Source organism: Fukomys damarensis, unplaced genomic scaffold (genome assembly GCF_012274545.1).
Source record: "Fukomys damarensis isolate Sample0158 unplaced genomic scaffold, DMR_v1.0_HiC HiC_scaffold_11, whole genome shotgun sequence".
In the NCBI taxonomy this organism is placed as follows: domain Eukaryota; kingdom Metazoa; phylum Chordata; class Mammalia; order Rodentia; family Bathyergidae; genus Fukomys; species Fukomys damarensis.
The window spans coordinates 48,483,483-48,510,589 of NW_022900923.1; the positions used below are offsets into that span (position 1 = coordinate 48,483,483).

General features: G+C 36.6%; 1 protein-coding gene across 2 annotated transcripts in view; it reads left to right on the top strand.

Moving 5' to 3' along the window:
• Positions 1 to 27,107, top strand: part of Lin9 (lin-9 DREAM MuvB core complex component) — a 53,383-nt gene that overhangs the window by 3,393 nt on the left and 22,883 nt on the right. Inside the window, exons 2-7 of one of the 2 annotated variants that reach the window (XM_033762258.1) lie at positions 235 to 329; positions 2,036 to 2,140; positions 11,614 to 11,747; positions 13,139 to 13,264; positions 17,607 to 17,764; positions 25,461 to 25,594. In XM_033762258.1, coding sequence (XP_033618149.1) covers positions 327 to 329; positions 2,036 to 2,140; positions 11,614 to 11,747; positions 13,139 to 13,264; positions 17,607 to 17,764; positions 25,461 to 25,594 — 660 coding nt within the window. In that variant the 5' untranslated portion in view covers positions 235 to 326. Of the gene's footprint in view, positions 1 to 234; positions 330 to 2,035; positions 2,141 to 11,613; positions 11,748 to 13,138; positions 13,265 to 17,606; positions 17,765 to 25,460; positions 25,595 to 27,107 lie in introns of those variants that run through there. The other variant, XM_033762257.1, reaches the window with a different exon arrangement.

The following is a 27,107-nucleotide window of genomic DNA, read 5'->3' on the forward strand; positions in this document are numbered from 1 at the left end:
AAAAAAAAAAAAAAAAAAAGAAAAGAAATAGAATACTTTCAAGATGCATTATTATCAGATTATTAAGGGACTTGGTGACAAAAACTCAAATGAGATTTTTCAAAAATTATGGTCAGTGTTTTTTTTCTATATTGGTATATATTTTAGATATATTGCTATGAAAGAAGTAGTGTTCATAGTATAAAACCCTATGAACTAAACTTAAATTTTATTAGTATTAAATATTCATTACAGAGGGAAGCTTATCTAACACATGGAATGAAAAGTACAGTTCTTTACAGAAAACCCCTGTTTGGAAAGGCAGGAATACAAGCCCTGCTGTTGAAATGGTAAGGATTTTACAATAATCGTAGCTAAATTGTGTTATCATATGTAAGTTCTTGTAGCACAGTAAAACATTTTCAAGGTTTTTCCCAACCACAAGCATTTGAGACTTCAAGAGTACTGAGTAGTATTTGATCTTATTTAGATCAGTTATAGCCTTTGTAATCTGGTTATCATTACACAGTCATAGTTTCTTTAAATGGGAAAAATAAATGTCAGCAACCAAAAAATCATACTTTTATTAGGTATTGCAGAAAGTTTTATGTGGCTCTGGTCCTTGCTAGAATATATATAAATAAGTGGTTGAGTATAAGCTTTTATAAATCGAAGATAGTACCTTTGGAAGGGGGAAGTAGAGGTGACTAACTAATTGTTTCATGACTAACAATTTTAAGACACCCATCCCCCACCCCCTGTGCAGGCAGGTAGCTAGGAATTGGTTGACGAAACAGGCCTGGGTCTGGTCTAGACAGCAGTAGTGGCCATAGTGAATGATAGGCTTCCCCTGTCAGCTCCATCACTCTCATCCCTTCCTCCTGCTAATTGTGGTCAGGGAAGGGGGAAGGCAGAAGGAACTTAACTATTGGAGCTATGAGTTTAATTTCAGGCTTCTTAATTTGACTCCAGAAGGAACTTAACTATTGGAGCTATGAGTTTAATTTCAGGCTTCTTAATTTGACTCCATTGGGTGTGTCTGTGTATTGTTATCCCTCTGCACCTGTATCCTTTCCAGGTAGGCATGAAGACTTGGAATAGTTGTGAGTATAGCTGCCTTCCACAGATATGATTTTTCTTGGTGGGATCTTACTGGGATACAATTTCTATTCTTTGTCTCTGTTCGTGAGAACTCTCAACCTAGGGAGGACTATAAATTTTATCATGTTGTATAGACCCTTGAGTATTGTGTATTTTGGTACCTAAATTTTTTAAGCTGTAAAGGTAATTATAAAGTATCTTCTTTATATATTTGTATATGTTTCTGTATTTTTAGTTACAAAGAGAAATTTGGGTGACAATTTTGACAACAAATCTAGTATAGTACTATATACAATTAGGCTTCTTCTTCTTCTTGAGTAATTTAATGCCTTTGTCCCAGCCCAGCCCTATGCATTAGACATCATGTGATACACTCAGTTAATATTCACCAACATAATTTGAACTGGAATTTCCAGAACTTACTTTCCTGTCCTCCTCATCCAAGGCTACCAGTGTCCTAAGGAGACTTGAGTTCTGGTTTTAGCTTTATCATCAGCTAGGTGTTTCATTTATAAACAAATCACATAAGTTTATGTTTTTAATATTTTCTAAATGTAAGATTTTCTTGCTTTATGTGTGTTGTGTTACTCATACTTAGCCTTCTATACTGCTAATAATCCATAGTTAGTTGTAGTTTCCAAATATAAAATTGTAATTTGGGACAAAAATAAGAAATGTTCTGCCAGGCGTGGTGGCACATGCCTGTAATCCCAGCACACAGGAGGCTGAGACAGGAGGGCTGCTGTGAGTTCGAGACCAGCCTGGGCTACATAGTGAGTTCCAGGTCAGTCTCAACTACATAGTGAGACCCTGTCTCAAACTACCCCCCCCAAAAAAAGAAAGAACAGGAAAGTGCTTGCTGAATATTCAATAAATGGTAACTCTTCAATAAAAACCTTTAAAAAAAATAATAAGAAATGTTCTGCTTTTTCATTTAAAAAAAATTCTATCATAGCCTTTCAGAAATTCAAAACGAAGTCGACTCTTTTCTGATGAAGATGATAGACAAATAAATACAAAATCACCTAAAAGAAACCAGAGAGTTGCAATGGTTCCACAGGTATGTGTGTGATGAAATTTTGTTTTTTGTGAAAAGAAATAATCAATCACTCAACATGATAAAGTTTGTATTTTTTCTATTATGAGTAACAAGTCCTTTTCTTTAAATAAGTACTGTTGCTTGACTTCTATTTTAGTTATTTAGAAAGTGTCATGGTTTTTTGGTTGACTTTAAACCAGAGTGGAAAGGCAGTCATTGCTCTATAAGAATGAAGATAGTGGACGTAAAGCAAATAGATTGAACATTATGGAATCAGTTTGGAGTTTTGAATGGAAATAAGCAGGAAAAATGTTTAACATATTAGGAAGCATGTTGAAGACTTTATGCAAATGAGAAAAACATAAAGCAAAAGATTAGATTTCCTTTTTTTGGTTTTAATTTTTTGGGGGGTGCTAGGGCAAGAGCTCTGCCACTGAGCTGCACCCTTGCGCTCTCTCTCTCTCTCTCTCTGTTTTTTTTTCTCCCTTTTGGTACTAGGGATCAAACTCGGGTCCTTGGCACTTGTGAAGCAGATGATGGAACCACTGAGCTAAATCCCTGGCCCTTTTTTATTTTTGACCTTTGTCTTTTTGTTGTTGTTGTTGTTTGTGTATTTTTTCATAGTTTCATAGTGGACATGTAATAATCAGAGGAATAAAAATTGAATATGAACATATTAACTTTAAGAGTACTGTATTTTTTTTCTTATCTGATTTATAATTTCTTACATAATTACTCCTGTTCACCTTTCATAGTAGAGGTGATTTTCTTATGGTTTTTTGAGACAGTGTCTCACTATGTAGTTGAAACTTAACCTGGAACTCACTATGTAGCCCAGGCTGGTCTTGAACTCACGGATATCCTCCTGCCTCAGCCTCCTGAGTGCTGGGATTATAGGCATGCGCCACCATGCCCGGCTGGAGGTAATTTTCTTATCAAAGGCATGAACATCATCAACATGTCCAGCCAAAAATTTTTCCATATCTTTATGATAATTTTAAATAGTAAAATATATTCATGTTCTGTATAATGAACAAAATAAATCTAAAACTTTTTATAAACATTAACAACAAATGAACATAAATACCTGAAGTGCAATTTAAAATTTTGACATTATTGAAAATAAAATGTGTTTCTGGGCTTGGTAAATATTGGGTACAGGGTTGAATGAATACAAGAAATGAATACATAGTAATTCTATTAGACTTTGGAAGAATTGTGTTGCTAGGAGAATCTGATGGCTCACAAGCATACAGAAAACTTCGGCCTTTATGGTGTGAACTGTCCAGTTTTATTCACTGCCTTCCTTCTCAGCCACATCCCCCCTGCGGGACTGTGGCAGAGGCCTTTCTCCTTTGGATCAGTACAGAAATGATAGAACATGGAGCAAATATGTAATAAATACAATAGGAGAGTTCTTCAAATACCTAAAAATATGTTAGATCCTCTGAGTTTTCTCTTTACTAGTTTTAACATCCCTTGTTCTTTCATTCTTCATTTATTTGATGTAGCTTATTCCCTTACATTTCTAATCACATTCTCTGAATCCATTGGATGTTATTGTCCATCTCTCTGTCTGTCTGTATTTTGTGGTGCGGGGGATCAAATCCAGGCCTTGCACACATGCTAGTCAGCTGCTGTTTCACTGAGCTGCATTCCCAGCCTGTCTGTGTGTTTATTTAAAGAAAACATCCAGAGCTGAAGAATTACGAAAACCAGTTTTTACTGAGTACTTATTATGTGCCGGATCTTGTCCTAAGCATTTGATATGTATTGCTTATATTTAATTTCCAACAACCCCTATGAAATAGGTTACTATTATATTACTCTTCATTTTGCAGATGAAAAACCACAGTGAAGTTAAATATCTTGTCGAGGTCACAAAACTAGAAAGTGAAGGCCAATACTAAAATGGAAGGCAGCTTGTCTCCAGGGTCCTGCTTTTATTGAAGTATAATTCACATATCGTACAATTCACCTACTTAAAATATGTATTTCAGTTGTTCTTAATATGTGCAAAGTTTTACAGTCATCTCCACAATTTTAGAACATTTTTATCCCAGAAAGAACCCTCATACCTAGTAGCAATCATTCTCTAGTTTTCATTTGTTGAATAAACCTTAGAAGGGTAATTACTACCATTCTTTTTTTTTTTTTGTACCAAAATCGAACTCAGGCCCTTGAGCTTTCGAGGCAGGCACCGGAACCACTGAGCCAAATCCCTGGCCCCCGAGGGGTAATTACTATAAGAAGGATATTTACATTTAAAATATGGAAGATACTATCAAATAATCTATCCGTAAAAGTTGTAATAATAGTCCCATAAAGACTTTATATTCTCATACCTGAAAAGATTCTATTCAAGAGTTTTGTTATATACTCTTGGATATAAATATATTCTATATTGGGCAATGGATATATATATTTCATGTATATATATCTCCAATGAGCTACTAATACCCTATTTAAAAATTTGGGTCACTAACTGGAAAGAATTATAGCATTTTTTGTGCTAAAAATATTTTAAGGTAACTTTTTTTCATTTTTTTGAGACAAGGTTTTGCTGTGTAATTCAGGCTGGCCTTGAACTGTAGCCCAGGGTGGCTTTAAACTCTTGGCCTCCTGAGTGCTGGCATTACAGGAATGAGTCCCCATGCCTGGCTAGTTGGTTGTTATTTAATGCTAAACAGCTGGCTTACAATTTTTTTTATTTTTCATTAAAAATTTAATTTTATAATTACAATCTGGTATCCTGAATTGGATACTGGAACAGAAAAAGGATATTAATGAAAAAACTGATGAAATCCAAATAAAGTCTTTAATTAATAGTATGGTACTGATTGGCATGGTGGCACACACCTGTAATCCCAGAACTCCGGAGGCTGAGGCAGGAGAATTGCTGAGTTTGCGACCAGCCTGGGCTACATAGTGAGTTCCAGGTCAGTCTCAACTACATAGTGAGACCTGTCTCAAAAAACAAAAACAAAAAATAGTATGGTACCACTTTTGCTGGGCATGGTGGTGCACACCTATGATCCCAGCACTCGGGAGGCTGAGGCAGGAGGATCACCATAAGTTCAATTTTGGGTTTGTTGTTGTTGTTTTTATTTATTTATTTTTTTTTTTTTGGTACTGGGGATTAAATGCAGATCCTTGCGCTTGCAAGTCAGGCCATCATTTTGTTTTTTTAAGACAAGGTCTTGCTGTGTAGCTCACATTCACCTTGAACTCACTATGTAGTCTAGGCTGACCTAAGACTTGGCCTCTCAGGTCTCACTATGTAATTGAGACTGACCTAGAACTCACTATGTAACCCAGGCTGGTCTCAAACTCGCAGAGATCCTGCTGCCTCAGCCTCCCGAGTGCTGGGGTTACAGGCGTGCGCCACCATGCCCAGCTCAATATGTATATTTTTAAATTACACCTTAGTATCATTTTCATGAAACTGTGCCGTGCATCACTCTTTTTATTCTTTCATTTAAGAACGTCTTTTTAGACATCTGGCCATGTTGATAGATTAAGGTAGGCAAACAGAATTAAACATTTCTTTTTGTTTGCCCTCCCACCCCCATACCAGGGATCGAATTCAGTACCTTGAGTTTGTGAGACAGGAACAGTGCCACTGAGCTAAATCCCCAGTACAAATATTTCTTTTTAATGTGGTATAAACTCTTATATTTCAGAGCATTTAAGTTGTTTCTGAATTTTGACTCTTATAACAGTGCCACACTGAACATCCCAAGCATGTTTGAACAATTTTACAACTACTTTTCTAAGACAGATGCCTAAAATGTGAAGTTGCTGTATCATAGACTACACATAGTTAAAGTTTTTAAAGTAGTACCAGCTGTGTGTGGGTGGCACACTCCTGTAATCCCAGCACTCGAGAGGGAGGCTGAGGCAGGAGGATCGCTGTGAGTTTGCGACCAGCCTGGGCTACATAGTGAGTTCCAGGTCAGTCTCAACTACATAGTGAGACCCTGTCTCAAAAAAAAAAAAAAAAAAAAAAAAGCAGTACCAAATTATTCTCCCAAAGAAAGTATACTGTTTTATACTTTTCAACCAACAAATAAGAGTCCCTATTTTTCCAAAGGCTGGCCAACTCAGTGTATGACCACACATCCATATTTTCTAATCTGATATAGAAAGAAACTCGTTTTTATATCTGTGAGTGGCATTATATCTGTGAGATAGATTGAAATACTTTCATATGCTTAAAAGTAAATTTCCTCTTCTGTAAATTTTTTCCCATTTTCATATCCTTTTCTTATTAGTTTATAAGGTTTTTGTGTATATTAAGAGTATTAACCCTTTCTTTGATCATTTATATGTATTATAATTGTTTTTACTTTGTTTTTATTTCTATATTTTTCAACATGCCCGATTTTTAAAAATTTTTAAAGTATGACATTTTTGGGGTTTTTGTTTGTTTGATTTTCGTTTTTGTTTTTTGAGACAGGGTCTCATTCTGTTGTGTACTCATTGTGTACCCCAGGTTGGCCTTGACTATAATTGATCTTACCTCAGCCTCCTGAGTGCTGGGATTATAGGTGCGCACCACTACACTCACACTTTTTGTTATTTCTTGAATTTGTCATCCTCAGAAAGATTGAGTTCCCTAATCTAAAATTTATGTGGTTTTAGAATTCTCTCATATTTCCTCTTATTTCATTTTTTTAAAATGTTTAAATCTTGAATTTATTTTAGAGTAAGGAATGAAGACTGCAACCTGTGTTTCCCTCAGAGGGCTAATTTTCTTGGTAACATTTATTATAATCCATCTTTTATATAGTGATGTAAAAATCTTTCTTTACCACAAGTTAAATATCTATATATATATTTGGGATTACTTTTAAGGTTTTGGGGTTGGGAGGGGCTAGTCTTGCTCTACAGTTCAGGCTGGCCTTGATCACTGTGTAGCCCATCCTGGCCTGGAACTCAAGGCGCTCCTGCTGTCTCCTCCCCTGAGTGCTGGGATTATCGCATGTGCCACCACGCCCAGCTGGGCTTTTTGTCTTTATGCCTAATGTATCTCTATATGTGCTATGGTCAGATTGTTTTGTTTATTTTGTTTTGTTTTTGTACCAGGGATCAAACTGGGCCTTTGCACTTGCGAGGCTCAAATTGTTTTAATGTAGCTTTATTGTGTTTTAATGTCTGGCAAGACATTATTTGTTTTAGATTTTTCCTAATTCTTGCACTTTTATTTTTCCATGTGGACTTTAGAATCAACTGAGTAGGAAAGAAATCCTATTGACTTTTTTATTGGGATTATATAATATGATAAATTAATTTGTGGGGAATGATATGTATGTGACATTGAGACTATCCAAGAACTGATTGGGAATTCAGTTATTAATGTTTCTCACAAGATAATAATAATTTTAATTTTTCCCATATTAGTCTTGCACATTTCCTAAGTGTATGCCTAGGTATTTAATATCATTGTCATTTTTTGCTTTTTTTTTTTTTTTTTTTTTTTTTTTTTTTTTTTTAGTCGGTACTAGGGACCAAACTCAGGACCTTGAGCTTGCCAGGCAGGTGCAGGACTACTGAGCTACATCCCTGGCCTTATCTTTTGCTCTCCCACCCCATCTTATAAACAAGATTTTTATAGTTTTATTATCTAACCAAGTCTTACTTACATTTAGAAAAGATTAATATTGGAGAAGGTACAGGAGGTTGAACACATGGCCTTTGCACTGACTACATCTCTAGCCTTCTTTTTTAGTTTTTAATTCTGAGACAGGGTCTTGCTAATTTACCAGGTTTCCCAGGCTAGGTTTAAATTTAATTCTTCTGCCTCAGACTTCCAGAGTGCTGAGATGATAAGCATGAACCACCATGCTTAGCTAAAGAGTAATTTATCTTGGACAGTGATCAGGATACTCTATTTTTGTTGTTGTTGTTGTTGTTAATAAAACAGTCTGAATATATTTCAAAACATAACTAAAAAATAAAACAACAAAGTAAAAAGGAAACACAAAGTATTTCACAATGGCATCTTCACATAAACATCTTTACATACTGAATTATCTGTCATCTCTTAGGAATCAGTAACAGACTGTTACTACAAGGGAAAGTGAAGGAAACATAAAAACAAAGGAGCAGTAATGCTATACAAAGATGAGATGGCTCAACAGTGTGCTATAATGAGAAAGATTAATATGAATAAAGAAAAACCACTTACATTATCATGACGTACATATTATTATCTAATGATCACACAGTTTTAGGAAATGAGGAACTTTGATTTCAACACTGAAGCACTTATTCCAATTAAGAAATTTACTCAAATATAGATTTTGCATACAGTTTGCAGTGGTGATTATAATCCACAGAAATGATTTCAATGCAGCTGAAAAACTGAAATTTATACAAGCATATTTACTGCATAGAAAACTTACAGCTAATATATTAAATTTGTTAGGCCAGGCATGGTGGCCCAGGATAGTCATTTTACATATCAATTTTGTGTTTACCTACTTCATTAAATTTTCTTATTGTTTTTCATAGTTACAGTTGTTTGTTTTTATGCTTTTGGGAGTGTCATATCACTTGCAAATGTAGTAATGATAGTTTTGTTTTCTTTCTGGTTTTTGTTAGTCTTTATCTAACTGGCCAATTCCTTTAAAACAGTGATTATATTCCTGATTTTAATTAGTATGTTTTTAGTATTTAAACATTGAGCACGATACAGATTTTTTTCCAGGGCTGCAGATTGAACCCAGGGTCTTGTGCATGCTAAGACCTGTATTATTCCTTGTCCATATCTCTAGCCCAATATGGATTTTTGGATTGGGATGAAGAGAAATATATATTTTGTCAAGCATTTTAGTCTGTTTTCTTTTGCTCGTCCTGATTGTCAACAACTGGTTCATTTATAAAGAAAGGAGGTTTATTTAAGTCAGGAATGATAGCTCTGGAAATCTGAGACCATGGTACTAGCCTCTGCTCAGCATCTAGCAAGAGCCTTCCCACTTGGTCAGGGCCTGGCAGACAGCACCACATTCCAGAATGGGGCATACGTGCAAGAGAGATTTATTTTGTATGTGTGGTAGTGGTGACTAAATGTAGGTTTTCACACTGAGCTGCACCCTCAGCCCTTCTTTACTTTCTATTTTGAGGCAGGATCTCCCTAAATCACTAAGTTGGCCAGGCTGGGCTTGAAGGTTTGATCCTCCTTCCTCAGCCTCCCAGGCTGCTGGGATTACAGGTCTGAGCTACCACACCTAGCTGAAGTTCTGTTTTATGGAACAAAGCCACTCTTTAGGTAACCCCCTAATCCATGCAGGGGTGAATCCTCATGGATGCCTTAGTCACTATCTTCATTAACTTAGTCCTATCTTCATTAACACATATGTACCATGTTAATATATGACATGAACTTATTTGGGGATTAAGTTTCCAGCATATGAAATTTAGGGGACACCACATTCAAGTTAAGAAAGTATCCTTTTTTTTTTTGATACCAGGGATCGAACTCTGGACCTCACACTTGCCAGGCAGGTGCTGTGCCACTGAGCTAAATCCCCAGACCTCCTTTTTTTTTTTTTTTCTTGGTTAGCCTAATTTAAAGGCTTGTGTGGGAGATCTTGTTTGTTCTTGTTTGGTTTGGTTTGGTTTGGTTTTGCAAAAATAATTTTTGTCACTTTTACTTTCTCAAATAAACTGGGCCACTGAGTTTCACTCATTTCATTCAATTCTTTGTTCAAAGTAAGAAGAACCTGGAACTTCAGAGAGAGGCAAGCAACCCAGGGCTTGTTGATTTTGAAATACTGAAAACCAATATTTTCAAAGAACTTTTAGTTTCACTGATTTGATTAATCTATTTTTTATATTGTTTTACTTATTTCTGTTCTAATCCTATTTCTTTCCTTCAGCTTTCTTTTATTTTTGCTTTCCTTGTTCTAGTTTCTTAAGGTAGAAAGGCAATGCTATGGTTTGGATATGGCTTGAGTATCCTTTAAGGCAGTGATGGTGAACCTTTTAGAGCTTTCAGTGATACAACCTGTTGGGGCACTTGTGCCACAGGATTGTTGAACTGTAGTCCCCACTGTGAAGCATCAAGAAGACCTGACTAGGATTAGATAAAGTTATTCAGATGGAACCCTCATGATTAAGTCCTGGTGACAGAGGGAGAAAGACCAGACCCTTGTTTGATACACGCTCATGTGCTCTCTTACCATGTAAGGCCTTGCATTGCCACAGGACTCTACCACAAGAAGGCTGTCACCAGCTGTGACCCTTTGACCTTAGACCTCCAGAACTGTGAGCAAGAATAAATTTCTTTATAATCCACCCACTGTTACTGGCAACAGAAAGGAACTAAGTAGGTTATTTATTTGAGATATTCCTTTTGTAAAATCGGTTAAGAATTAAGTCTAAATCTTCCTATAAGGATATTACCTCTATTGTTTCATTTTTATTATGTTGTGTTTTTTTCAGTCATTTCTTTTTCTTGGTGAGGTGGAGGGACAGGGCTGTTGGAATTGAACCCAGGGCCTTCCACATACTAGGCAAGTACAGTACTTTATCACTGAGCACATCCTCATTTCTCTTTATTTTTTAAATTTGAGGCAAGGTCTTTATAGGTTGCCTGTGCTGGCCTCAAACTTGCAATCCTGCTTCAACCTCCAGAGTGTTTTTTGGGTGTTGTTCAAACACTTTTGTTATTGTTGGAGGTTATTACTTTTTTGGTTTTGATTTATTAATAATGGTGAATTACATTAATAATTTCCTAGTACTGGATCATCCTTGATATGAATTTCATTGGTTTACATTGTATTCTTTTGATCTAATGGTACTTGTCTGGTAAGTTGTGTTTTTTTTTTTTTTAAGGATTTTAACAATCCATACACATGAATCGTATTTTCTGAAGTTTTATTATACTTTAGCAGATTTTGTTGTCTAGTATGCTGACTTTCTACAAATAGTTGGGAAGCTTTTTGTTCTTTGGTGACCTAAAATATTTGAATAGTATTAGTTCTCCAGTGTGATCAGAATTTGTATCTGGGCCTAGTGCTTGCTTGCATGTGTGCACATTCCCTCTCTCTGTCCTCTCAACAGTGGGTTTGTGTGTTTTGTTGTGCAATGCTGTGGAGTGAACCCAGAGTCTCACGCAGGCCAGGCAAGTGCTGTGCCACTGCACCAGTGCGGTAGTTCTTTCTAGTCTTTTCTTAACCCATGAAGTCTAGGATTATTTCATGTAAGTCTTTTCTTCTTATGTATGTACATAGAAATTATATTGCAATTCGAACATGGTATGGGCACATAATTTCACTTTTCTTGTCAGAATGTGTTATGAAATTTGAGGCTTTTAACTGTAAGAAATAACCAGAATGGTACTTGTCAAACAATAACAAAAATTCCTTGTTGAGTATCTTTGAATCTTGTTTAGTACTTAAGCATAACTTTTTACAAATGTATTCAATGTTGTAACTGTTCATTTTTACTTAATGGAGCTGTAATTAATCTATTTTTTAATTGTATAGAAATTTACAGCAACAATGTCTACACCAGATAAGAAAGCTTCACAGAAGATTGGTTTTCGATTACGGAACCTACTCAAGCTTCCAAAAGCACATAAATGGTGCATATATGAGTGGTTCTATTCAAATATAGATAAGTATGTATCATGGTTTATATCCTGAATATTACTTGAACCAAAAATTTAAGTTTTTCAAATGTTATAAGCTACAACCTTTGCTATAAGCTTATCTTCATCTTACTTTTTTCTTGAGTTCACTCTTTTCTTTTTTTTCTTTTCTTCCCCCCGCTTCATTTCTTTGTGGGTAGATAGGGTCTGGCTGGGTTGCCCAGGCTGTTATTGAACTCCTGGACTCAAATGATCCTTCTGCTTCAGCCTTCTGAGTAGCTGGGGACAATGGGATAATTCATGTCCACTGTTGAACCTAGTTTTCTATTCCTTATTTCAGTTTGATTCATATTTATTTCTTACACACGTTCAACCTTCTCTACCCCTGTTTGGGGAAGAAGTTATACAATTTGTTAAAAAATTAAATGAAAGTATAATTTCTGCATTATAATTAACAATGACAATAAATAGGGATACCCTAAGACAAAGCATTAGTTGCAGTGAGTGAGATTTATGTCTTGAGAGTTTTAAGTGCTATTGTAATTTCAAACTTACATTAAAAATAACTCAGGAAAATTTTTAGGAGGGTAGTCTTTATATTTTGGATATAGTCCTTAAGCAGTTTAGCTATACATAAATGTTTGAATAGAACATGGTGTGAAGATTTGTCTGAAATCCATTTGTTTAACAATAGAATTTATTGAGTAAAATTCTAATTTCTAATCTATCCTTATATGCCACTGTTGGTTCTTGGTTTGCTGGTATGTATTTTTACTTCCCTTTTACTTTCCAAACCATCTGCCTACTCTGAAGCTTGTCTATCTCAGATACTCATATTTGAGCCCAAAGTATTTATGTATCTTTGTGAAGACTGCTTTCCCAAATTCATGAATAAGATTGTTTTTGTGCACAGATTTTCCTTACACTTATGAAGGCTTTCAGAGTGCCTTACTTTGATCTGAGTTTTGAGATTCCCAAAACCTAATCTAACCCTTGAGAGTCCTGTAGCATTCCAAGACTAGTTTAATCCTGACTTATTGGTGATGGTATTACTTTTGGGACAAAGATCTTGTTTATCTTTGTCAACTGTACTACCAGGGCTAAGATAGCCTCCCTAAGAATAGATTCACACATATCCCCATGTAGGAGACTGAACAAAAATCACTATCTCCTGTACTCTAAAGCAGATAGTGTTTCGTGAGTCCCTTTTACACATTAGTTATTTCACAAATGTCAAGGATTTAGTTTTAGCACTTTGGATTTGTGGCTATTTTATGTATAAATGGGGTAGAAGTGAAAGTTAGCATTTTGTTATTAATATGATTAGGAAAACTGAAATGCATATTTTGAATTTTATGTCTTTTAAGAAAGTATATAACACGTTATATATTAACCAATAAAATACCATTTCTGTTTTACAGACCACTTTTTGAGGGTGATAATGATTTCTGTGTATGTCTAAAGGAATCTTTTCCTAATTTGAAAACAAGAAAGTTAACAAGAGTAGAATGGGGAAAAATCAGACGGCTTATGGGAAAACCACGGAGGTAAAAGTGAAGTTTTGTTTAAAATAAAATCAATAAATAGTTGAACAGTTGATACTATTATTACTACACTGATTTTTTTTTTTTTTTAATGTTACTGGAGATTTAAACCCAAAGCCTTCACACTGAGCTATATCCCCAACCCCTGTGGTTTCTTTTCCTTTGAGACAGACCTTCACTAAGTTACCCAGAATGTGCTCAAACTTGGGATCCTCCAGGCTCAGCCTCCCACAGTGCTGGGATTACAGGTGTGCACCATGAAGCCAAGCTTAGAAGAGGTCTCTAATAAGCCCCAAAGCTAAAAGCCATAAAAGAATACCAGTAATTTAGACTTCATTGAAATTATGACATTTTGCATTGTCAAAAGAGAAAAGTCAAAACACAGCAATATAAATACACATTACTCTTATCAAAAACAGAGGGTTAATTCCCTAATATGTAAAGAAGTTCTACAAACCAATAAGTTAAATAACCCATAATAAAAATTATGTACAAATAATGTCATAGGCAAGGAAGAAGAAATGACTCACTAAACATGAAAAAATTTCAGTTTTCCTCATAGGAAATGCAAAATGAAAGTATATTGAGGTAGTGGTTTTTATTCTGAGATTGACAAATTTCATAAAGCTTTATTTAACATTGAGTTGAGGCCAGGTGTGGTAGCACACACCTGAAATCCCAGCATTCAGGAGGCTGAGGCAGGAGGATCGCTGTGAGCTCAAGACCAGCCTGGGCTACATAGTGAGTTCCAGGTTAGTCTCAACTACATAGTGAGACCCTGTTTCAAAAAACAACAAAAAAAAAAATTGAGTTGGCAATAATATGGGGAGAGAGTTACTCTGCTGTATACTGCTAGTGAGGGATTAATTTTAATCACTGTGGAAGGCAATTTAATAATAGTCAAATTTATAAATTTCCACATTCTTTAACCTAGCACTTCTAAAAATTTATACCATAGAAATACAGATGAAATATATATCCTTTGCAATTTTATTTGTAATAGCAAAAGATTAGAAATAAAAAATATCCATAAATACAGGAATGATTATAGTATGATACCTAGAATAAAAACCTCTGAAATCACTTAACATAAAATGAAAACGTGGACTAGGAATGTAGCTTAGTGGTAGAGCGTATGCATGCTTAGTATTTATCCCCTAGCAACAAAAACAGCTCTGTATATATTGACAACAAAAGTGATTGCTAGGCTATATTAAGAATGCAAAATAAGTGTAATGCATACTGAAATTATTTGAGAACAATAGGAGGGAGCACATACCTTTTTTGGCTTGTGTGTGCCTAAAGCACCGGTAAAGGACGTATTCAAAATGTATAATAATGATCTTCTGGGAACCAAACTAGGTAACTGAGGAGTATAGGCATAAGAATTTTCAACACCTTTTTTGGTTTGTTTTTGGTTTTTTGAGACAAGATCTTGCTGGTTCAGGCTTACCTCAAACTTGCAGCAATCCTACCTCAGCTTTTCAAATAATGGGAGGATTACAGGCATGCACCAACCACATCCAGCAAGAATTTTCAACACTTTCTGAAAATCAGAAGCCACACAAATGTATTAACTATCCAGAAAATACTATTTAAAGAAAATTTTGTTGGTGGAAGTATGTATATTATGTCCAGAAGCATAAAGAACTCTTAAGAAATGAACAATCAAGTTTTAAAAATCTGAATAGATGCTTCAGTTGCATGTTCAAAGCTAGTCTGGGCAACATTGTAAGACCCTGACTCAAAATAAAAAGGGTTGAGAATATAGCTCAGTGGTGGAATGCTCCTGGCTTCAATCCTCAGTACCACCAAAAAAGGTAGGAGGGCTGGCAGATAGGTAGCTCGGTGGTAGAGCACAGTACTTTCCTAGCAAGTCCAAAGCCTTGAGGTCCATCCTCAGTGCCACAAAAAACAAAAAAAAGAGCAAGAAAGTACAACATAGGTGTGGTGGTGCAGTAGTCCCAGCACAAAGAAAGAGAGAAAAGGAATGAAAGGATATATTTCTACAAAAACTGATATACTACTTTACATAGCAACTTTTAATAGTCAAAAACTGAAAATATCCCAAGTGTCCAGTAGGTGAGCTGACAAATTGTCACACACATATGCAGTGGAATATTACCAGTGTAAACGAATGAGCAGCTGATTTCATGCAACAACGTGGATAAAACTCAGAATAGTTACTGAGCAAAAGAAACTGACAGGAGTATATACCAAATGATTCTTTTGATGTAACTAGATGATAGAAGATAAAAACTATAATGTTCGAGACTTAGTGGTTGCCCGAGAATTAGGGGAATGAGAAAATTGCAAAGGAGGAATACAGTGACTCAAGGACACTTCAGAGCTGTTTCATTATCTTGATTGCAGTGAGGAATTTGAGTTATATAATTCAAGTGTATGTCAAAACTTTATCAAATTGTACACTGTAAACATTTGCAATTTATTATATGCTAATTGTACTCAAAGCATTAACAACTAAATAAAGGGCAAGAGATTTAGCTCAGTGGTGGTAGCACCACGGAAGCGCAAACTCCTGAGTTCGATCCCTGGTACCAAGAAAAAATAAATAAATAAATTGGGGAAATTGGGTACAGGAAGGGTTATGAGAACTGTGACATGCAAAAGAAGCAAACGGTTCTGATTGTTAACTATATGGAGATAGTGTGAGGCCTGGGTTCTTAACTGCCAAGACTTTTTTTTTTTTTTTTTTTTTTTGACACAGACACTCAGTGCAGTCCAGATTGGCCTTGAACTCACTGTGTAGCCCAGCCTGGCCTTGAACTTGGGGTGATCCTCCTGCCTCAGCCTCCTGAGTGCTGGTATTACAGGTGTGTGCTACCACACCCACTTTAACAAATTTTAAAAGGGACTGATAGCATACTCAGTACAAAGGTTCTGGGTTCAATCTATAGTATAGAAAGGGAAAAAAAATTAGGACACTATTCAATTTACTAGTAACCCAGTGCTTTGTTTTGTCACATTCTTCCTGTATCAGTTTGAATGAGTATTCATATTCTGAAGTCGGAATGTATTGGCTAAGATTTTCTGTATATTTTCAGTCCTTATTTATCATTATTCACTATGATCCACTTGAAAATTATGCTGGTCTTCATTTGTTTTTTGCTTGTTGTTACTAGTTTTTGAGACTATTTAAATGAAATGAAAATCTCATAATGTGTCTTTGAAGGTGGTAACTGTAAGATGGTATGAAAGTTATGTTTAAATACTTTGATTCATCTTGGAATTTGAAAAAGGAAGGCCCTACAAAAGAACAAATCCAGTATTCAGACTTCAAGACAGGAAGTGTAATTAAAAGTTTACACAGTGGCAGCCAGACGTGGTGGTGCACGCCTGTAGTCCCAGCACTCGGGAGGCTGAGACAAGAGAATCACTGTTGAGTTCAAGACCAGCCTGGTCTGCATAGTGAGTTCCAGGGCAGTCTCAACTACATAGTGAGACCCTGTCTCAACCCCCCCTCCAAAAAAAAAAAAATTAAAAAGTTTACACAGTGGCAAATCTCATCTCAAATATCTGTATTAATGTGCTCACTGGATCAAAAAGATGCCATGTTCTTCTGAACAGAATATTGAAATTGCACTTCATCCTTACGTGCAGACCTAGGTTCCAGACATGATTGTGTCAAAGGTTGGCTTAGAGGGCCGGGGCTTTAGCTCAGTGGTGCCACCACCTGCCTCAAACACAAGGTCTGAGTTCAATCCCCGGTACCCCCCCAAAAAAAGGTTGGTATAGGAAGGAAGAACTTAGGCTTGCTTATACATCTTTGTCTTCCAAGGTTCTTTTTTTAATTTTTTTTTTTTTATTAAGGGTAATTTACAGGGAAGCAGTGTCTATAGTCCTGTTTAAAAATACAGTACTTAGGGTCAGGGATTTAGCTTACTGGCACCATGCCTGCCTCTCAAGCACAAGGTCCTGAGTTCAATCTCTAGTATCAAAATAAATAAATCCTAAACAAGTAAGCAAAAATACAATGCACAAAAGAAGGTGAAGTAGCCAGGAGTGGTAGTACATGCCTGTAATCCCAGCATTCAGGAGACTGAGACAGGAGGATCACTGAAAGTTCAGAGCCAGTCTGGGCTACATAAAAGTTCAAGGCCAGCCTGGACTATATAGTAAGACCTTGTCTCAAAAACAAAATGGGGGGCCAGGGATTTAGCTCAGTGGTTCTGCCACCTGCCTCAAGCACACAAGGTCCTGAGTTCAATCCCCAGTACCAAAAAAAAAAAGGGAAGTAAAAATGCACCAGTGAGATGGATGGTGAGATTCTAAGTTTCTATATAGGATAGTTATCAGTTTATATGATTTTTATAATTTATTCTAGATGTTCTTCTGCATTTTTTGAGGAAGAGAGATCAGCATTAAAACAGAAACGGCAGAAAATAAGGCTCTTACAACAAAGGAAAGTTGCAGATGTTTCACAATTCAAAGATCTCCCAGACGAAATTCCTTTGCCCTTGGTTATTGGAACTAAAGTTACAGGTAAGTAAAGATGAGTTTGTATATTGTGATGTATGACTTGTAGCAAGATAATTTCTACTAGAGATTTAGAAAGCTTACTTGTAGTTCTATGGTAATTTACTGTAGATGTTATGTGTGAAATATATTTTTAAGGTAATTAGAAAAATGTATACTGGTTCAAAGTAATGTTGTAATATAAAAGCAAACAGGTACAAAGATGAAATTTAAGATTCATTGGAATAGTTATAGCTATGCATTATTTAAATTTTTTAATTATTCTCTTTTGCTTTCATATTTGTTTTCTTTTCCTAACCAGTCTTATCTAATTGGTTCACTAATACTGTTGTTGTGGGTTTTGTTCTAGAGTCAGTTCATTTCTCTTTTTTTGTCACTTTTTTTTGGGGGGTACCTGGTATCAAACTTGGATCCTTGCACTTGGGAGGCAGGCGGCCCTAGTCCGTGCCACTTTTTTTTAATACATGATTCAAAGCAAAAATAATTCCTTACAAGAAACACTCTAATTTCTTTTTTTAAAATATTTATTAATACATGTTTGTAGAACATAATGATTATACTCAACATGGGAAGTTGGTACATGAACATAATGCATCTTAATTCTTTTTTTTCTTTTTTTTTTTTTTTTTTTTTTTTTTTTTTTTTTTGGTGGTGGTGGTGGATACTGGAGATCAAACTCAGAACCTTGCACTTGCAAGGCAGGCAGTGGAACCACTGAGCTAAATCCCTGGCCCACATCTTAATTCTTTTTACTTCCTCTTTCTCTCCCCTACTTCCTCCATCTCTTGGTCCCCTTCTCATTCCCAAATATCTAAAGATAGTCCATTTCTAATGACCAAATAAAACTAAATTATTCATTAGGAAGTTTGCTCAAAATTTTGTAAGGTAGCACTGGGTATGGTGTATACCTGTATTCCCATCTACAGGTGAGGTAGAAACAAGAGGTTTGCTGATTTGAGCACAGCCCAGCAAGATCCTGTCTCAAAGTTCAAACAATAAAAAATTTTTAAAAGTATGTAGTTCAGCGCAAAGGCCCTGAGTTTAATTCTGTGAACCAGCTAACCAACCAACAGACAAATAAATTGGACCCAGCAGCATATAAAAAGGACAAGATATGACCAAGTAGAATTTATTATGGGACTACAAATTAGATTAACATTCAAAAATCAGTGTCAGAGGGCTGGAGATTTAGCTCAGCGGCACAGTGCCTGCCTGGTGTGCTCGGTCCTAAGTTGATTTCCCAGTTCCCTGGTGCCAAAAAAAAAATCAATGTCAAGAGTATGATGAGGTAGGGCCCAGACTGGGAGAAAATATTTGCAGAAGATAATGTCTGATGAAGGACTGTTACCAAAAATACACGAAGAACTCTTAAAACTAAACAGTGAGAAGATAATTTTAAAGAGAGCTAAAGACCTCAGTGGCCACCACACCAGAGAAGATACACAGATGGCAAGCGAACATGTGAAAAGGTACTGTACTCAACACCTGATGTCCTCAGCAAAATGCAAATTAAAACAGTGAGGCATCATTTCACACTTAATAGGTTGACAAAAATCCACAAAACTGCAACACCGACTGCTGATGAAGATGGCAAGCAACAAACTCATTCATTACTTGTGGGAGTGTAGAATAGAAGAGCTACTTTAGAAGACCACTTGTTGGTTTCTTACCAAATTAAGCACACTCACCATTCAACCCAGCATTTGTGTGTATTGGTATTTATTAAAAGGAGTTGAAAATTACATCCGCAGAAAAACCTGCCTGGAGATGCTCATGACAGCTTTATTTATAATTGCCAAAACTTAGAAGCAACCAAGATGCTTTTCAGGAGGTAAATGGATAAATCAACTGTGGTACATCCCAGACAATGGATATTACTCCGTACTAAAAGCAAATAAGCTATCAAGCCATGAAAAGATAAGCAGGAAACTGAAATGCACTTCAGTAAACAGAAAAGCCAATATGAAAAGCTACAGCTACTTGTGTGTTTCTGGGAAAGGCAAAACTAGGGAGACAGTGAAAAGATCAGTGATTATCAAGAGTTAGGAGGACAGAGGGATGAAAAGGTAGACCAAAGGATTTGGGGGTTTTAAAACTTAACCATGTGATACTATAATGGTGGAAATATCATTGTACATTTTGTCAAAACATTGTTCCGAGAGGAAACACTCATGTAAACTATGGCCTGACTGATAGTGAGGTGTCAGCATAGGTGCACTGACCATAACAATTATACCACTCTGGTTCATAGTGTTGCTAGTAGAATGACTGAGTAGAGCAGAGAAGGTATGGGTTGATAACTGGGGGGGTGGCGGGGATTATATGACAACTCTGTACTTTCTGTGCTTTTGCTATGAACCCCAAGCCTTCTAAAAATATATTTAATAATCAATTTAAAAATTAGTTTACTTTTTTCTTAGTCACTTTCCTCATCCCTGGACAAAATATCTGACACCCACAAATTGAAGGAAGAGAAGTTTATTTTGGCTCCCATTTCAGTCCATAATTGGCCCGCTCCGAGACAGGAAAGGATGGGTCTGGTGGAGGAAAGCCGCTCACCTCGTGGCCTCCAGGAAGCAAAGCTTGTCAAGGGTAGAACCAGGAGGAGAGATAAACACTCACAGTGACCCATGTCTTCCACCCACAGCCCACTTGTAATAGCAGGCCAGCTCTACAGCCCCCATAATTTGGTCATCCAAAAGCCTCCCCCCTTCCGTTTGAGCACATGAGGTTGTTGGTAGAACATCTAGATATAAGCCATAAGAACTTTTTTTTTTTTTTGGTACCAGGGATCAAACTCGGGTCCTTATGCTTGCAAGGCAGGTGGCAGAACCACTTTGCTAAATCCCCAGCCTGAGCCATAAGCACTATAACAATGTGAAAGAAAAAAAATTACATGGTCCTGTCAACAGATACAGAAAAATCAATTGATGATATTAATAATAAACCTGTCCACAAATTAGAAGTGGAACATCCTCAGACTGATTAAAGTTCATAGACTAAAACCACCCTTACTGCTATATACTTGGTAAAATTTTTAATGCTTTGCCACTAAAAGCAGGAATAATGTAAGGATACACTTAGCATTTCCACTCAGCATTCTCGTAGAATACATTAAACAGTTCAGAAGTGGGCTGGGGATATAGCTCAGTGGTTCCGTCGCCTGCCTCACAAGCATAGGCCCCAAGTTCGATCCTCAGTACCAAACAGTTCAGAAGTAGTCCCACCCTTCTGTGGTAGTTGACTTCATAATGGTGCCAAAGCATTTCCATGGCAGTAGAAAGGGAGAACATTTCAACAGGTAGTGCTGGAAGAACATATCTCTGTTGAAATAAATATTAATCTTCATACTATACAAAAACGTAATCTAAGATAGACCAATAGGCTAGAAAAACTGAAACTAAAACTTCTATAAGTAGATGCAGGAAAGTGTCTCTGAGATCTGTTCAAAGGCAGAGATTTGTTGGAATGGACAAAGTAATTATCAGAAAAGCAAAAGATAATTTACGTTTCACTTAAAAACTGTACATTAAAAGGCACCATTAGGAAAATAGGCAAATTACTAGATTAAATTAACTGATAATGGTCCTCAACTCTTCTGTATCCCTTTTAGTTACTAATTTTCTGAGAATTACAGAGAAATCAATATTAAGATTTCCAGTTATTGAGCATTATATTTCTATTTATAGATGTCAGTTTTTGTTCCTTGTAATTTGAAGTTCTGTTAAGATAAATATACATTTAGCCAGACCTGTAATCTCAGCACGCATCTGTAATCTCAGTACTTTGAGAAGCTGAGGCAGGATTGCAACTTCAAGCCCAGCCTGGGCAATGTAGTGACTTAGCAAGACTTTGTCTCAAAATTTAAAATAATTAAAAAGGGCTGGGGTTGTAGTTCAGTATGAAGGCCCTGGGCTCATTCCCCAGTATTAAAAAAGACATATTTACCTTTGTCGTATTTTCCCAATATATTAAAAACCTCTCCCCTTTTTTTGAGGTTTATTTTATTTTGTTTGTTTGTTTTGTTGTTTGTTTGTTTGTTTTTTGAGACAAGATCTCCTATGTAGTCCACAGCCTTGAACTCATGGTGATCCTCCTGTCTCCACCTCAGGAGTGCTAGGATAGCAAATGTGCACTACCACACCTGGCTGTTAACTCTTTTTATCATAATGAAATGTCATATACCTTACTTTAATTTTTTTTTTTTTTTTTTTTTTTTTTTTTTTTTAAACCAGGGATCAAACTTGGGTCCTTCCGCTTGCTAAGCAGGCGGTGGCACCACTAAGCTAAATCCCCAGCCCCTACTTTAAATTTTAAATTTTGATTTTTTTACAGCCATCCCAGTTCTCTTACAATTTTAGTTACTGTGGTACATCTTTTTCCATCCTTTTATGTTCAGCCTGTTTGTATCTTTGAACTAAAGTATGGCTCTGGAATAGATAGAAATATGCAAACAGCTTATAATAGGTGTTTGTTTGTTTGTTTGTCTTTTGATACCAGGGACCGAACTTGGGACCTTGCACTTGCTATGCAGGCAGTGGAACCACTAAGCTAAATCCCCAGTCTAGGTCTTTTTATTTTTTCACTCAGTCTATAAATGTGTGCTTTTTGTTCAGTTTTTAGTGCATTTACAGTTAATATATTATCTACATGGTTGCATTTGTACTTTCCCTTTTGCTGTTTGTTGTCAATATGTCATGATTTTTTGTTGTTCCTTTTGTACTTCCTTTGATACTTTTTTTTGTGTTAAATTTTTTAGTATAAATTTTAATTTTTCTTGATTTTTTTTTTTAAAAGATAATTTTGAAGGGCCGGGGATTTAGCTTAGTGGCTCCACCGCCTGCCTTTCAAGCACAAGGACTCGAGTTCGATCCCCAGTTCCAAAAATAAATAAATAATATTTTTGAAAGTTATTTTTGTTTTTGTTGTTGTTCCAAGAATTACATACGTGCAACAGTATGTATTTTAAATGTATCACACCCTACTTCAGGTTAATTCTGACTTAATTCTGGCTTAGAAATAGGAACTTTTCTCCACTATAGCTATGTTTCTTCTCACTTCCTTTTTACAGTTTTTATTTTATATATTATATTTGTGTGCTAAACCCAACAATATGATATTATATAGTTCTTGCTTCAGATAATGTATGGTTTTGCTGAAGTAATGAAGAGAATAAAAAAAACTGTGTGTACAGACTTTTTTGTTTGTATCTACATATTTACCATTTCTCATGCTTTTCTTTCCATGTTGCAGATTTTGGTTATTGTCTGATATTGTTTCCTTTTACCACTAAAGAATTTTTTCTCTTTCTCTCCCTCCCTCCTTTACTCTCATCCTCCTTGCCTCCTCTTGCTTTCCTTTCCTCTTCACTTCCCTTTCCCTCCCTCTCTTGGTGGTGGGTGTCAAACCCAGGGTCTTGCCCATGCTAAGTAAGTGCCTTACCACTGACTTATATCCCTAGCAATATTTCTTTTTAGTCAGTCTTAGTAGCAATACATTATCTCCATTTTTATTTGTGTGAGATAGTTTCACGGAATACAGAATCTTTGCTGACAGTTTTTCCATGTTAGCATATTTGACATGTCACTGTGTTGCATCCTGGCCTTCACCATTTCTGGTACTGTTTCCACTGAGATATACTTGTTAATTGTACTGCTGATCTACTGTATGTGAAGATTTGTTTTTCTCTTGCTGTCTGAATATTCTAGCTTTGCTCTTGCATTTCAGAAACCTAACTATTATGTGTCTGGTATGAGGCGTGTTTATCCAACTTGAAATTCACTGAGCTTCTTGGATCTTGTACTTGTCAGTGTTCTATTGCTATAATGAAATACACAGACTGGATAAAGAAAAAGAGGTTTTGCTTAGCTCATAAATTTGGGGGCCAAAAGTCCAAACAGCCATATCCCAGCCCTACTTGGTTCTGACACAGGCCCCCTTGACTACCTGATGTGGCAGATGACGTCATAGTAGGAACACAAGAGAGAGAGAGAGAGAGAGAGAGAGAGAGAGAGAGAGAGAGGGAGAGATTGAAATTACAGGGTGACTGGAAGCTAGAGTACACAGAGGGCCAGGTTCCTTGCTCTTCATGACAACTCACGCTCATTGGAAGTAGCTTTGGTCACTGTTGCTGCACACGCCCTTCTGAGGGCAGCACCCCAATGGCTTCTCAGTGGTCTCCACCTCTCAGTGATCCCGCACTGCTGCACTGAGGCTCAGGCTTCCCACCCAGGAACCCTTGGAGGACAAACCATACCCACAACACAACTTTTCTTATCAAGTGTGGGAGATTTCCAACCATTATTTCCCCACTGGCATTTTTGCTCTTTTCTCTTTCCCTGTGGAACTTTCATTACAAGTGTGTTGATATACTTGTTCTCTTCCTACAGCTGTCAGAGCCTCTATTCATTTTTCTTGAATCTTTTCTCTCTGTTCTTCGGATTGGGTATTTTGTTTGTTTGTTTGTTTCTTTTTTTTTTTTTTTTTTTTTTTTTTTTGTGTGGGTTTTTTTTTTTTTTTTTTTTTTTTTTTTTTTTTTTTTTTTTTTTTTGCACTGGGGATCGAACTCAGGACCTTGCGCTTGCAAGGCAGGCAGTGGAACCACTGAGGTAAATCCCCAGGGTCTCACTCTGTAGTTGAGATTGACCCGGAACTCACTATGTAGCACGGGCAGGCCTTGAACTCACAGTGATCCTCCTGCCTCAGACTCCCCAGTGCTGGGATTATAGGCGTGCACCACCACACCTGGCTTGGATTGGGTAATTTCTAATGGTCTGTCTTTAATAGATGAGAATACAGAGTTGCCCCCAAAAGCAGAAGTAGGAATGGGGGATTATATCAAACTAAAAAGCTTCTGCGTAGCAAAGGATCAGTCAAAAAGTGAAGGAACAGTCTACCACTGGGAGGAAGTAGTTGCAAGTCTGATAGTTAATATCTAAAATAACTCACAGCAAGAAAACAGCCTGAAAAAAATGGGCAAAAGATCTAAATAGATATTTCTCCAAAACAAAATATATACAGACGGCCAACAGGTATAGGAAAAAGTGTTTAGCATCACTAATCATCAGGGAAACGTCAGTTAAAAGCACAATGAGGTAAAGGCCAGGGATTTAGCTCAGTGGCATTGTGCCTGTCTAGTAAGTACAAGGTCCTGAGTTCAATCCCCAGTATTGGAGGGGGAGACCACAATGAGGTATTGTTTCCTATCTGTTAGAAGGGCTGTTATCAAAGACAAGCTAACGAGTGTTGGCAAGAATGTAAAGAAAAATGAACCCTTACACAAAGTTGTTGGAAGAGTAAAGTAGTCATTATGGAAAGCAATATGGAGATTCCTCCAAAAATTATTAATTCAGTTACCGTGTAATACACTGATACCACTGCTGGGTACATATCCTAAGGCAGTGAATTCTATATGTCAAAGAAACATCTGCACATCTGTGTTTATTGCAGCATTCAGAATAGCCAAGATACAGAATCAGTATAAATTCTTTTGGTGGGGGGGCACCAGGAATTGAACTCAGGGACTAGCACTTGCCAGACAGATATTGTGCCATTGAACTACCTTCCAAGCAATCAGTATAAATTCTATCTGTGGGTAGATAGGTAGTGTTATTGCTTATGTGTAGATGTCCCCCCACAGCTTTTTAATATTTGGCAATTCTTTGTATCTCCCAAACAATAATGCCTGTGTTTCTTTCCTTAGCACGTCTGCGTGGTGTTCATGATGGTCTGTTCACAGGACAAATAGATGCCGTGGATACTCTTAATGCTACTTACAGAGTGACTTTTGATAGGACAGGGCTTGGGACTCATACCATCCCTGACTATGAAGTTCTTGTAAGTAGTCTTTTGTAACACATTTGGCATAAGCCTATTACGTAGATTGTATAGTTTCCTTAAAAGTTATTTTATGTAGAATCAAGGCTTCAGTTCATAAAGGAAAAGACCCTTGAAGATTCCTAATCTGCTCTGCCTAAGGCTTGTATTTCCAGGGTCCCTCCATTGTACTCTTCCCACATAGTATTTCAGCTCCTTACTGATTAATCATTCTAGCTATAGGTTAAGGTATAGTCTTGCAAAACACCTTTAAAAGTATATAACATCTTGCACTTTAAGATTTGTTCTGTTTTATCCTCACAGTGACAGGGAAGAGTGTTAATTACTTTCATTTTTCCTTTGATGAAATTGAGACTTACGGACTCGGGATTTAGCTCAGTGATGCTGCTGCTTGTCTCACAAGCGCAAGGACCCAAATTCGATCCTGGGTACCAAAAAGAAAGGAAGAAATTGAGACTTAAGTACGTTAATTTATTCAAGGCTTCTATAGCTGTTTTCATGTCAGTCTGAGGGTAAAATCTAGACCCTTTGGGAGCATTATTTTGTGCTCATGATTGAGTTAGCAAAGTTATGAAACTGTACCTTCTTGTGTGGTGCGGGAGATGGGGGCCTAAGGCTTCAAATGTGCTAAAGCACATGCTAGACCGCTGAGGTACATCTGACCCTGTATACTCATAAGTGAAAAGAATGTTACAAACTAATATAACCGCATGCTGAGACAGGTTGTTAGAAATGGATAGTGATGGAGTGATTTGTTTGCTTCTTTTTCTGCACTACTAGGCTTTGAACTCAGGCTTTTTTTTGAGATAAGATCTTGCTTAAGTTGTTCAGATAAGGCTCAAACTTGAGGTCCTTCTGCCTCTGACTCCCAGAGTGCTGGGATTACAGGCCTGTGCCACCACACCTGGCTATACAGAATGAAATTTTTATAATAGTCTTTTTCTGTGCATAATGGAAGTTAGTTTTCCATTTTACTCTCCTTTTTCTTTGTTATAAAATTAATTTTTAAGAGTTATTGGGCTGGGGATTTAGTTTAGTGGCACTGCACCTGCCTGACAAGCTCAAGGTGTCCTGAGTTCAATCCCTGGTACCAAAAAGAGAAAAAAGAATTATGACAATAATTAAAAAATCAAAAGATTTTGGGCTGGGGATTTAGCTCAGTGAGCCTGCCTTCCAAGCGCAAGGTCCTGAGTTCGATCCCTGGTACCAAAAATAAAACGTTTTATCTCTTTAAGGGAAAAATAGAATCTTCCTTTTCCAATATATACTTTTCTGGTTTGGGGGGGTTGTCTGTTTATTTGGGTTTTGTTTTTTGTTGTTGTTTTGTTTTTTTGGTTTTTGTTTTTTGAGACAAGTTCTTGCTTTTTTGTAGTTCAGGCTCGCTCTGAACTAACTGTGTAGCCCAGGCTGGCCTTGAACTTGAGGCAATCCTTCTGCTTTGATTACAGGCATACGCTGCCAGACACAGCACTAATATATAATTTTTTTTTTTTTTTTTTTTTTTTTTTTTTTT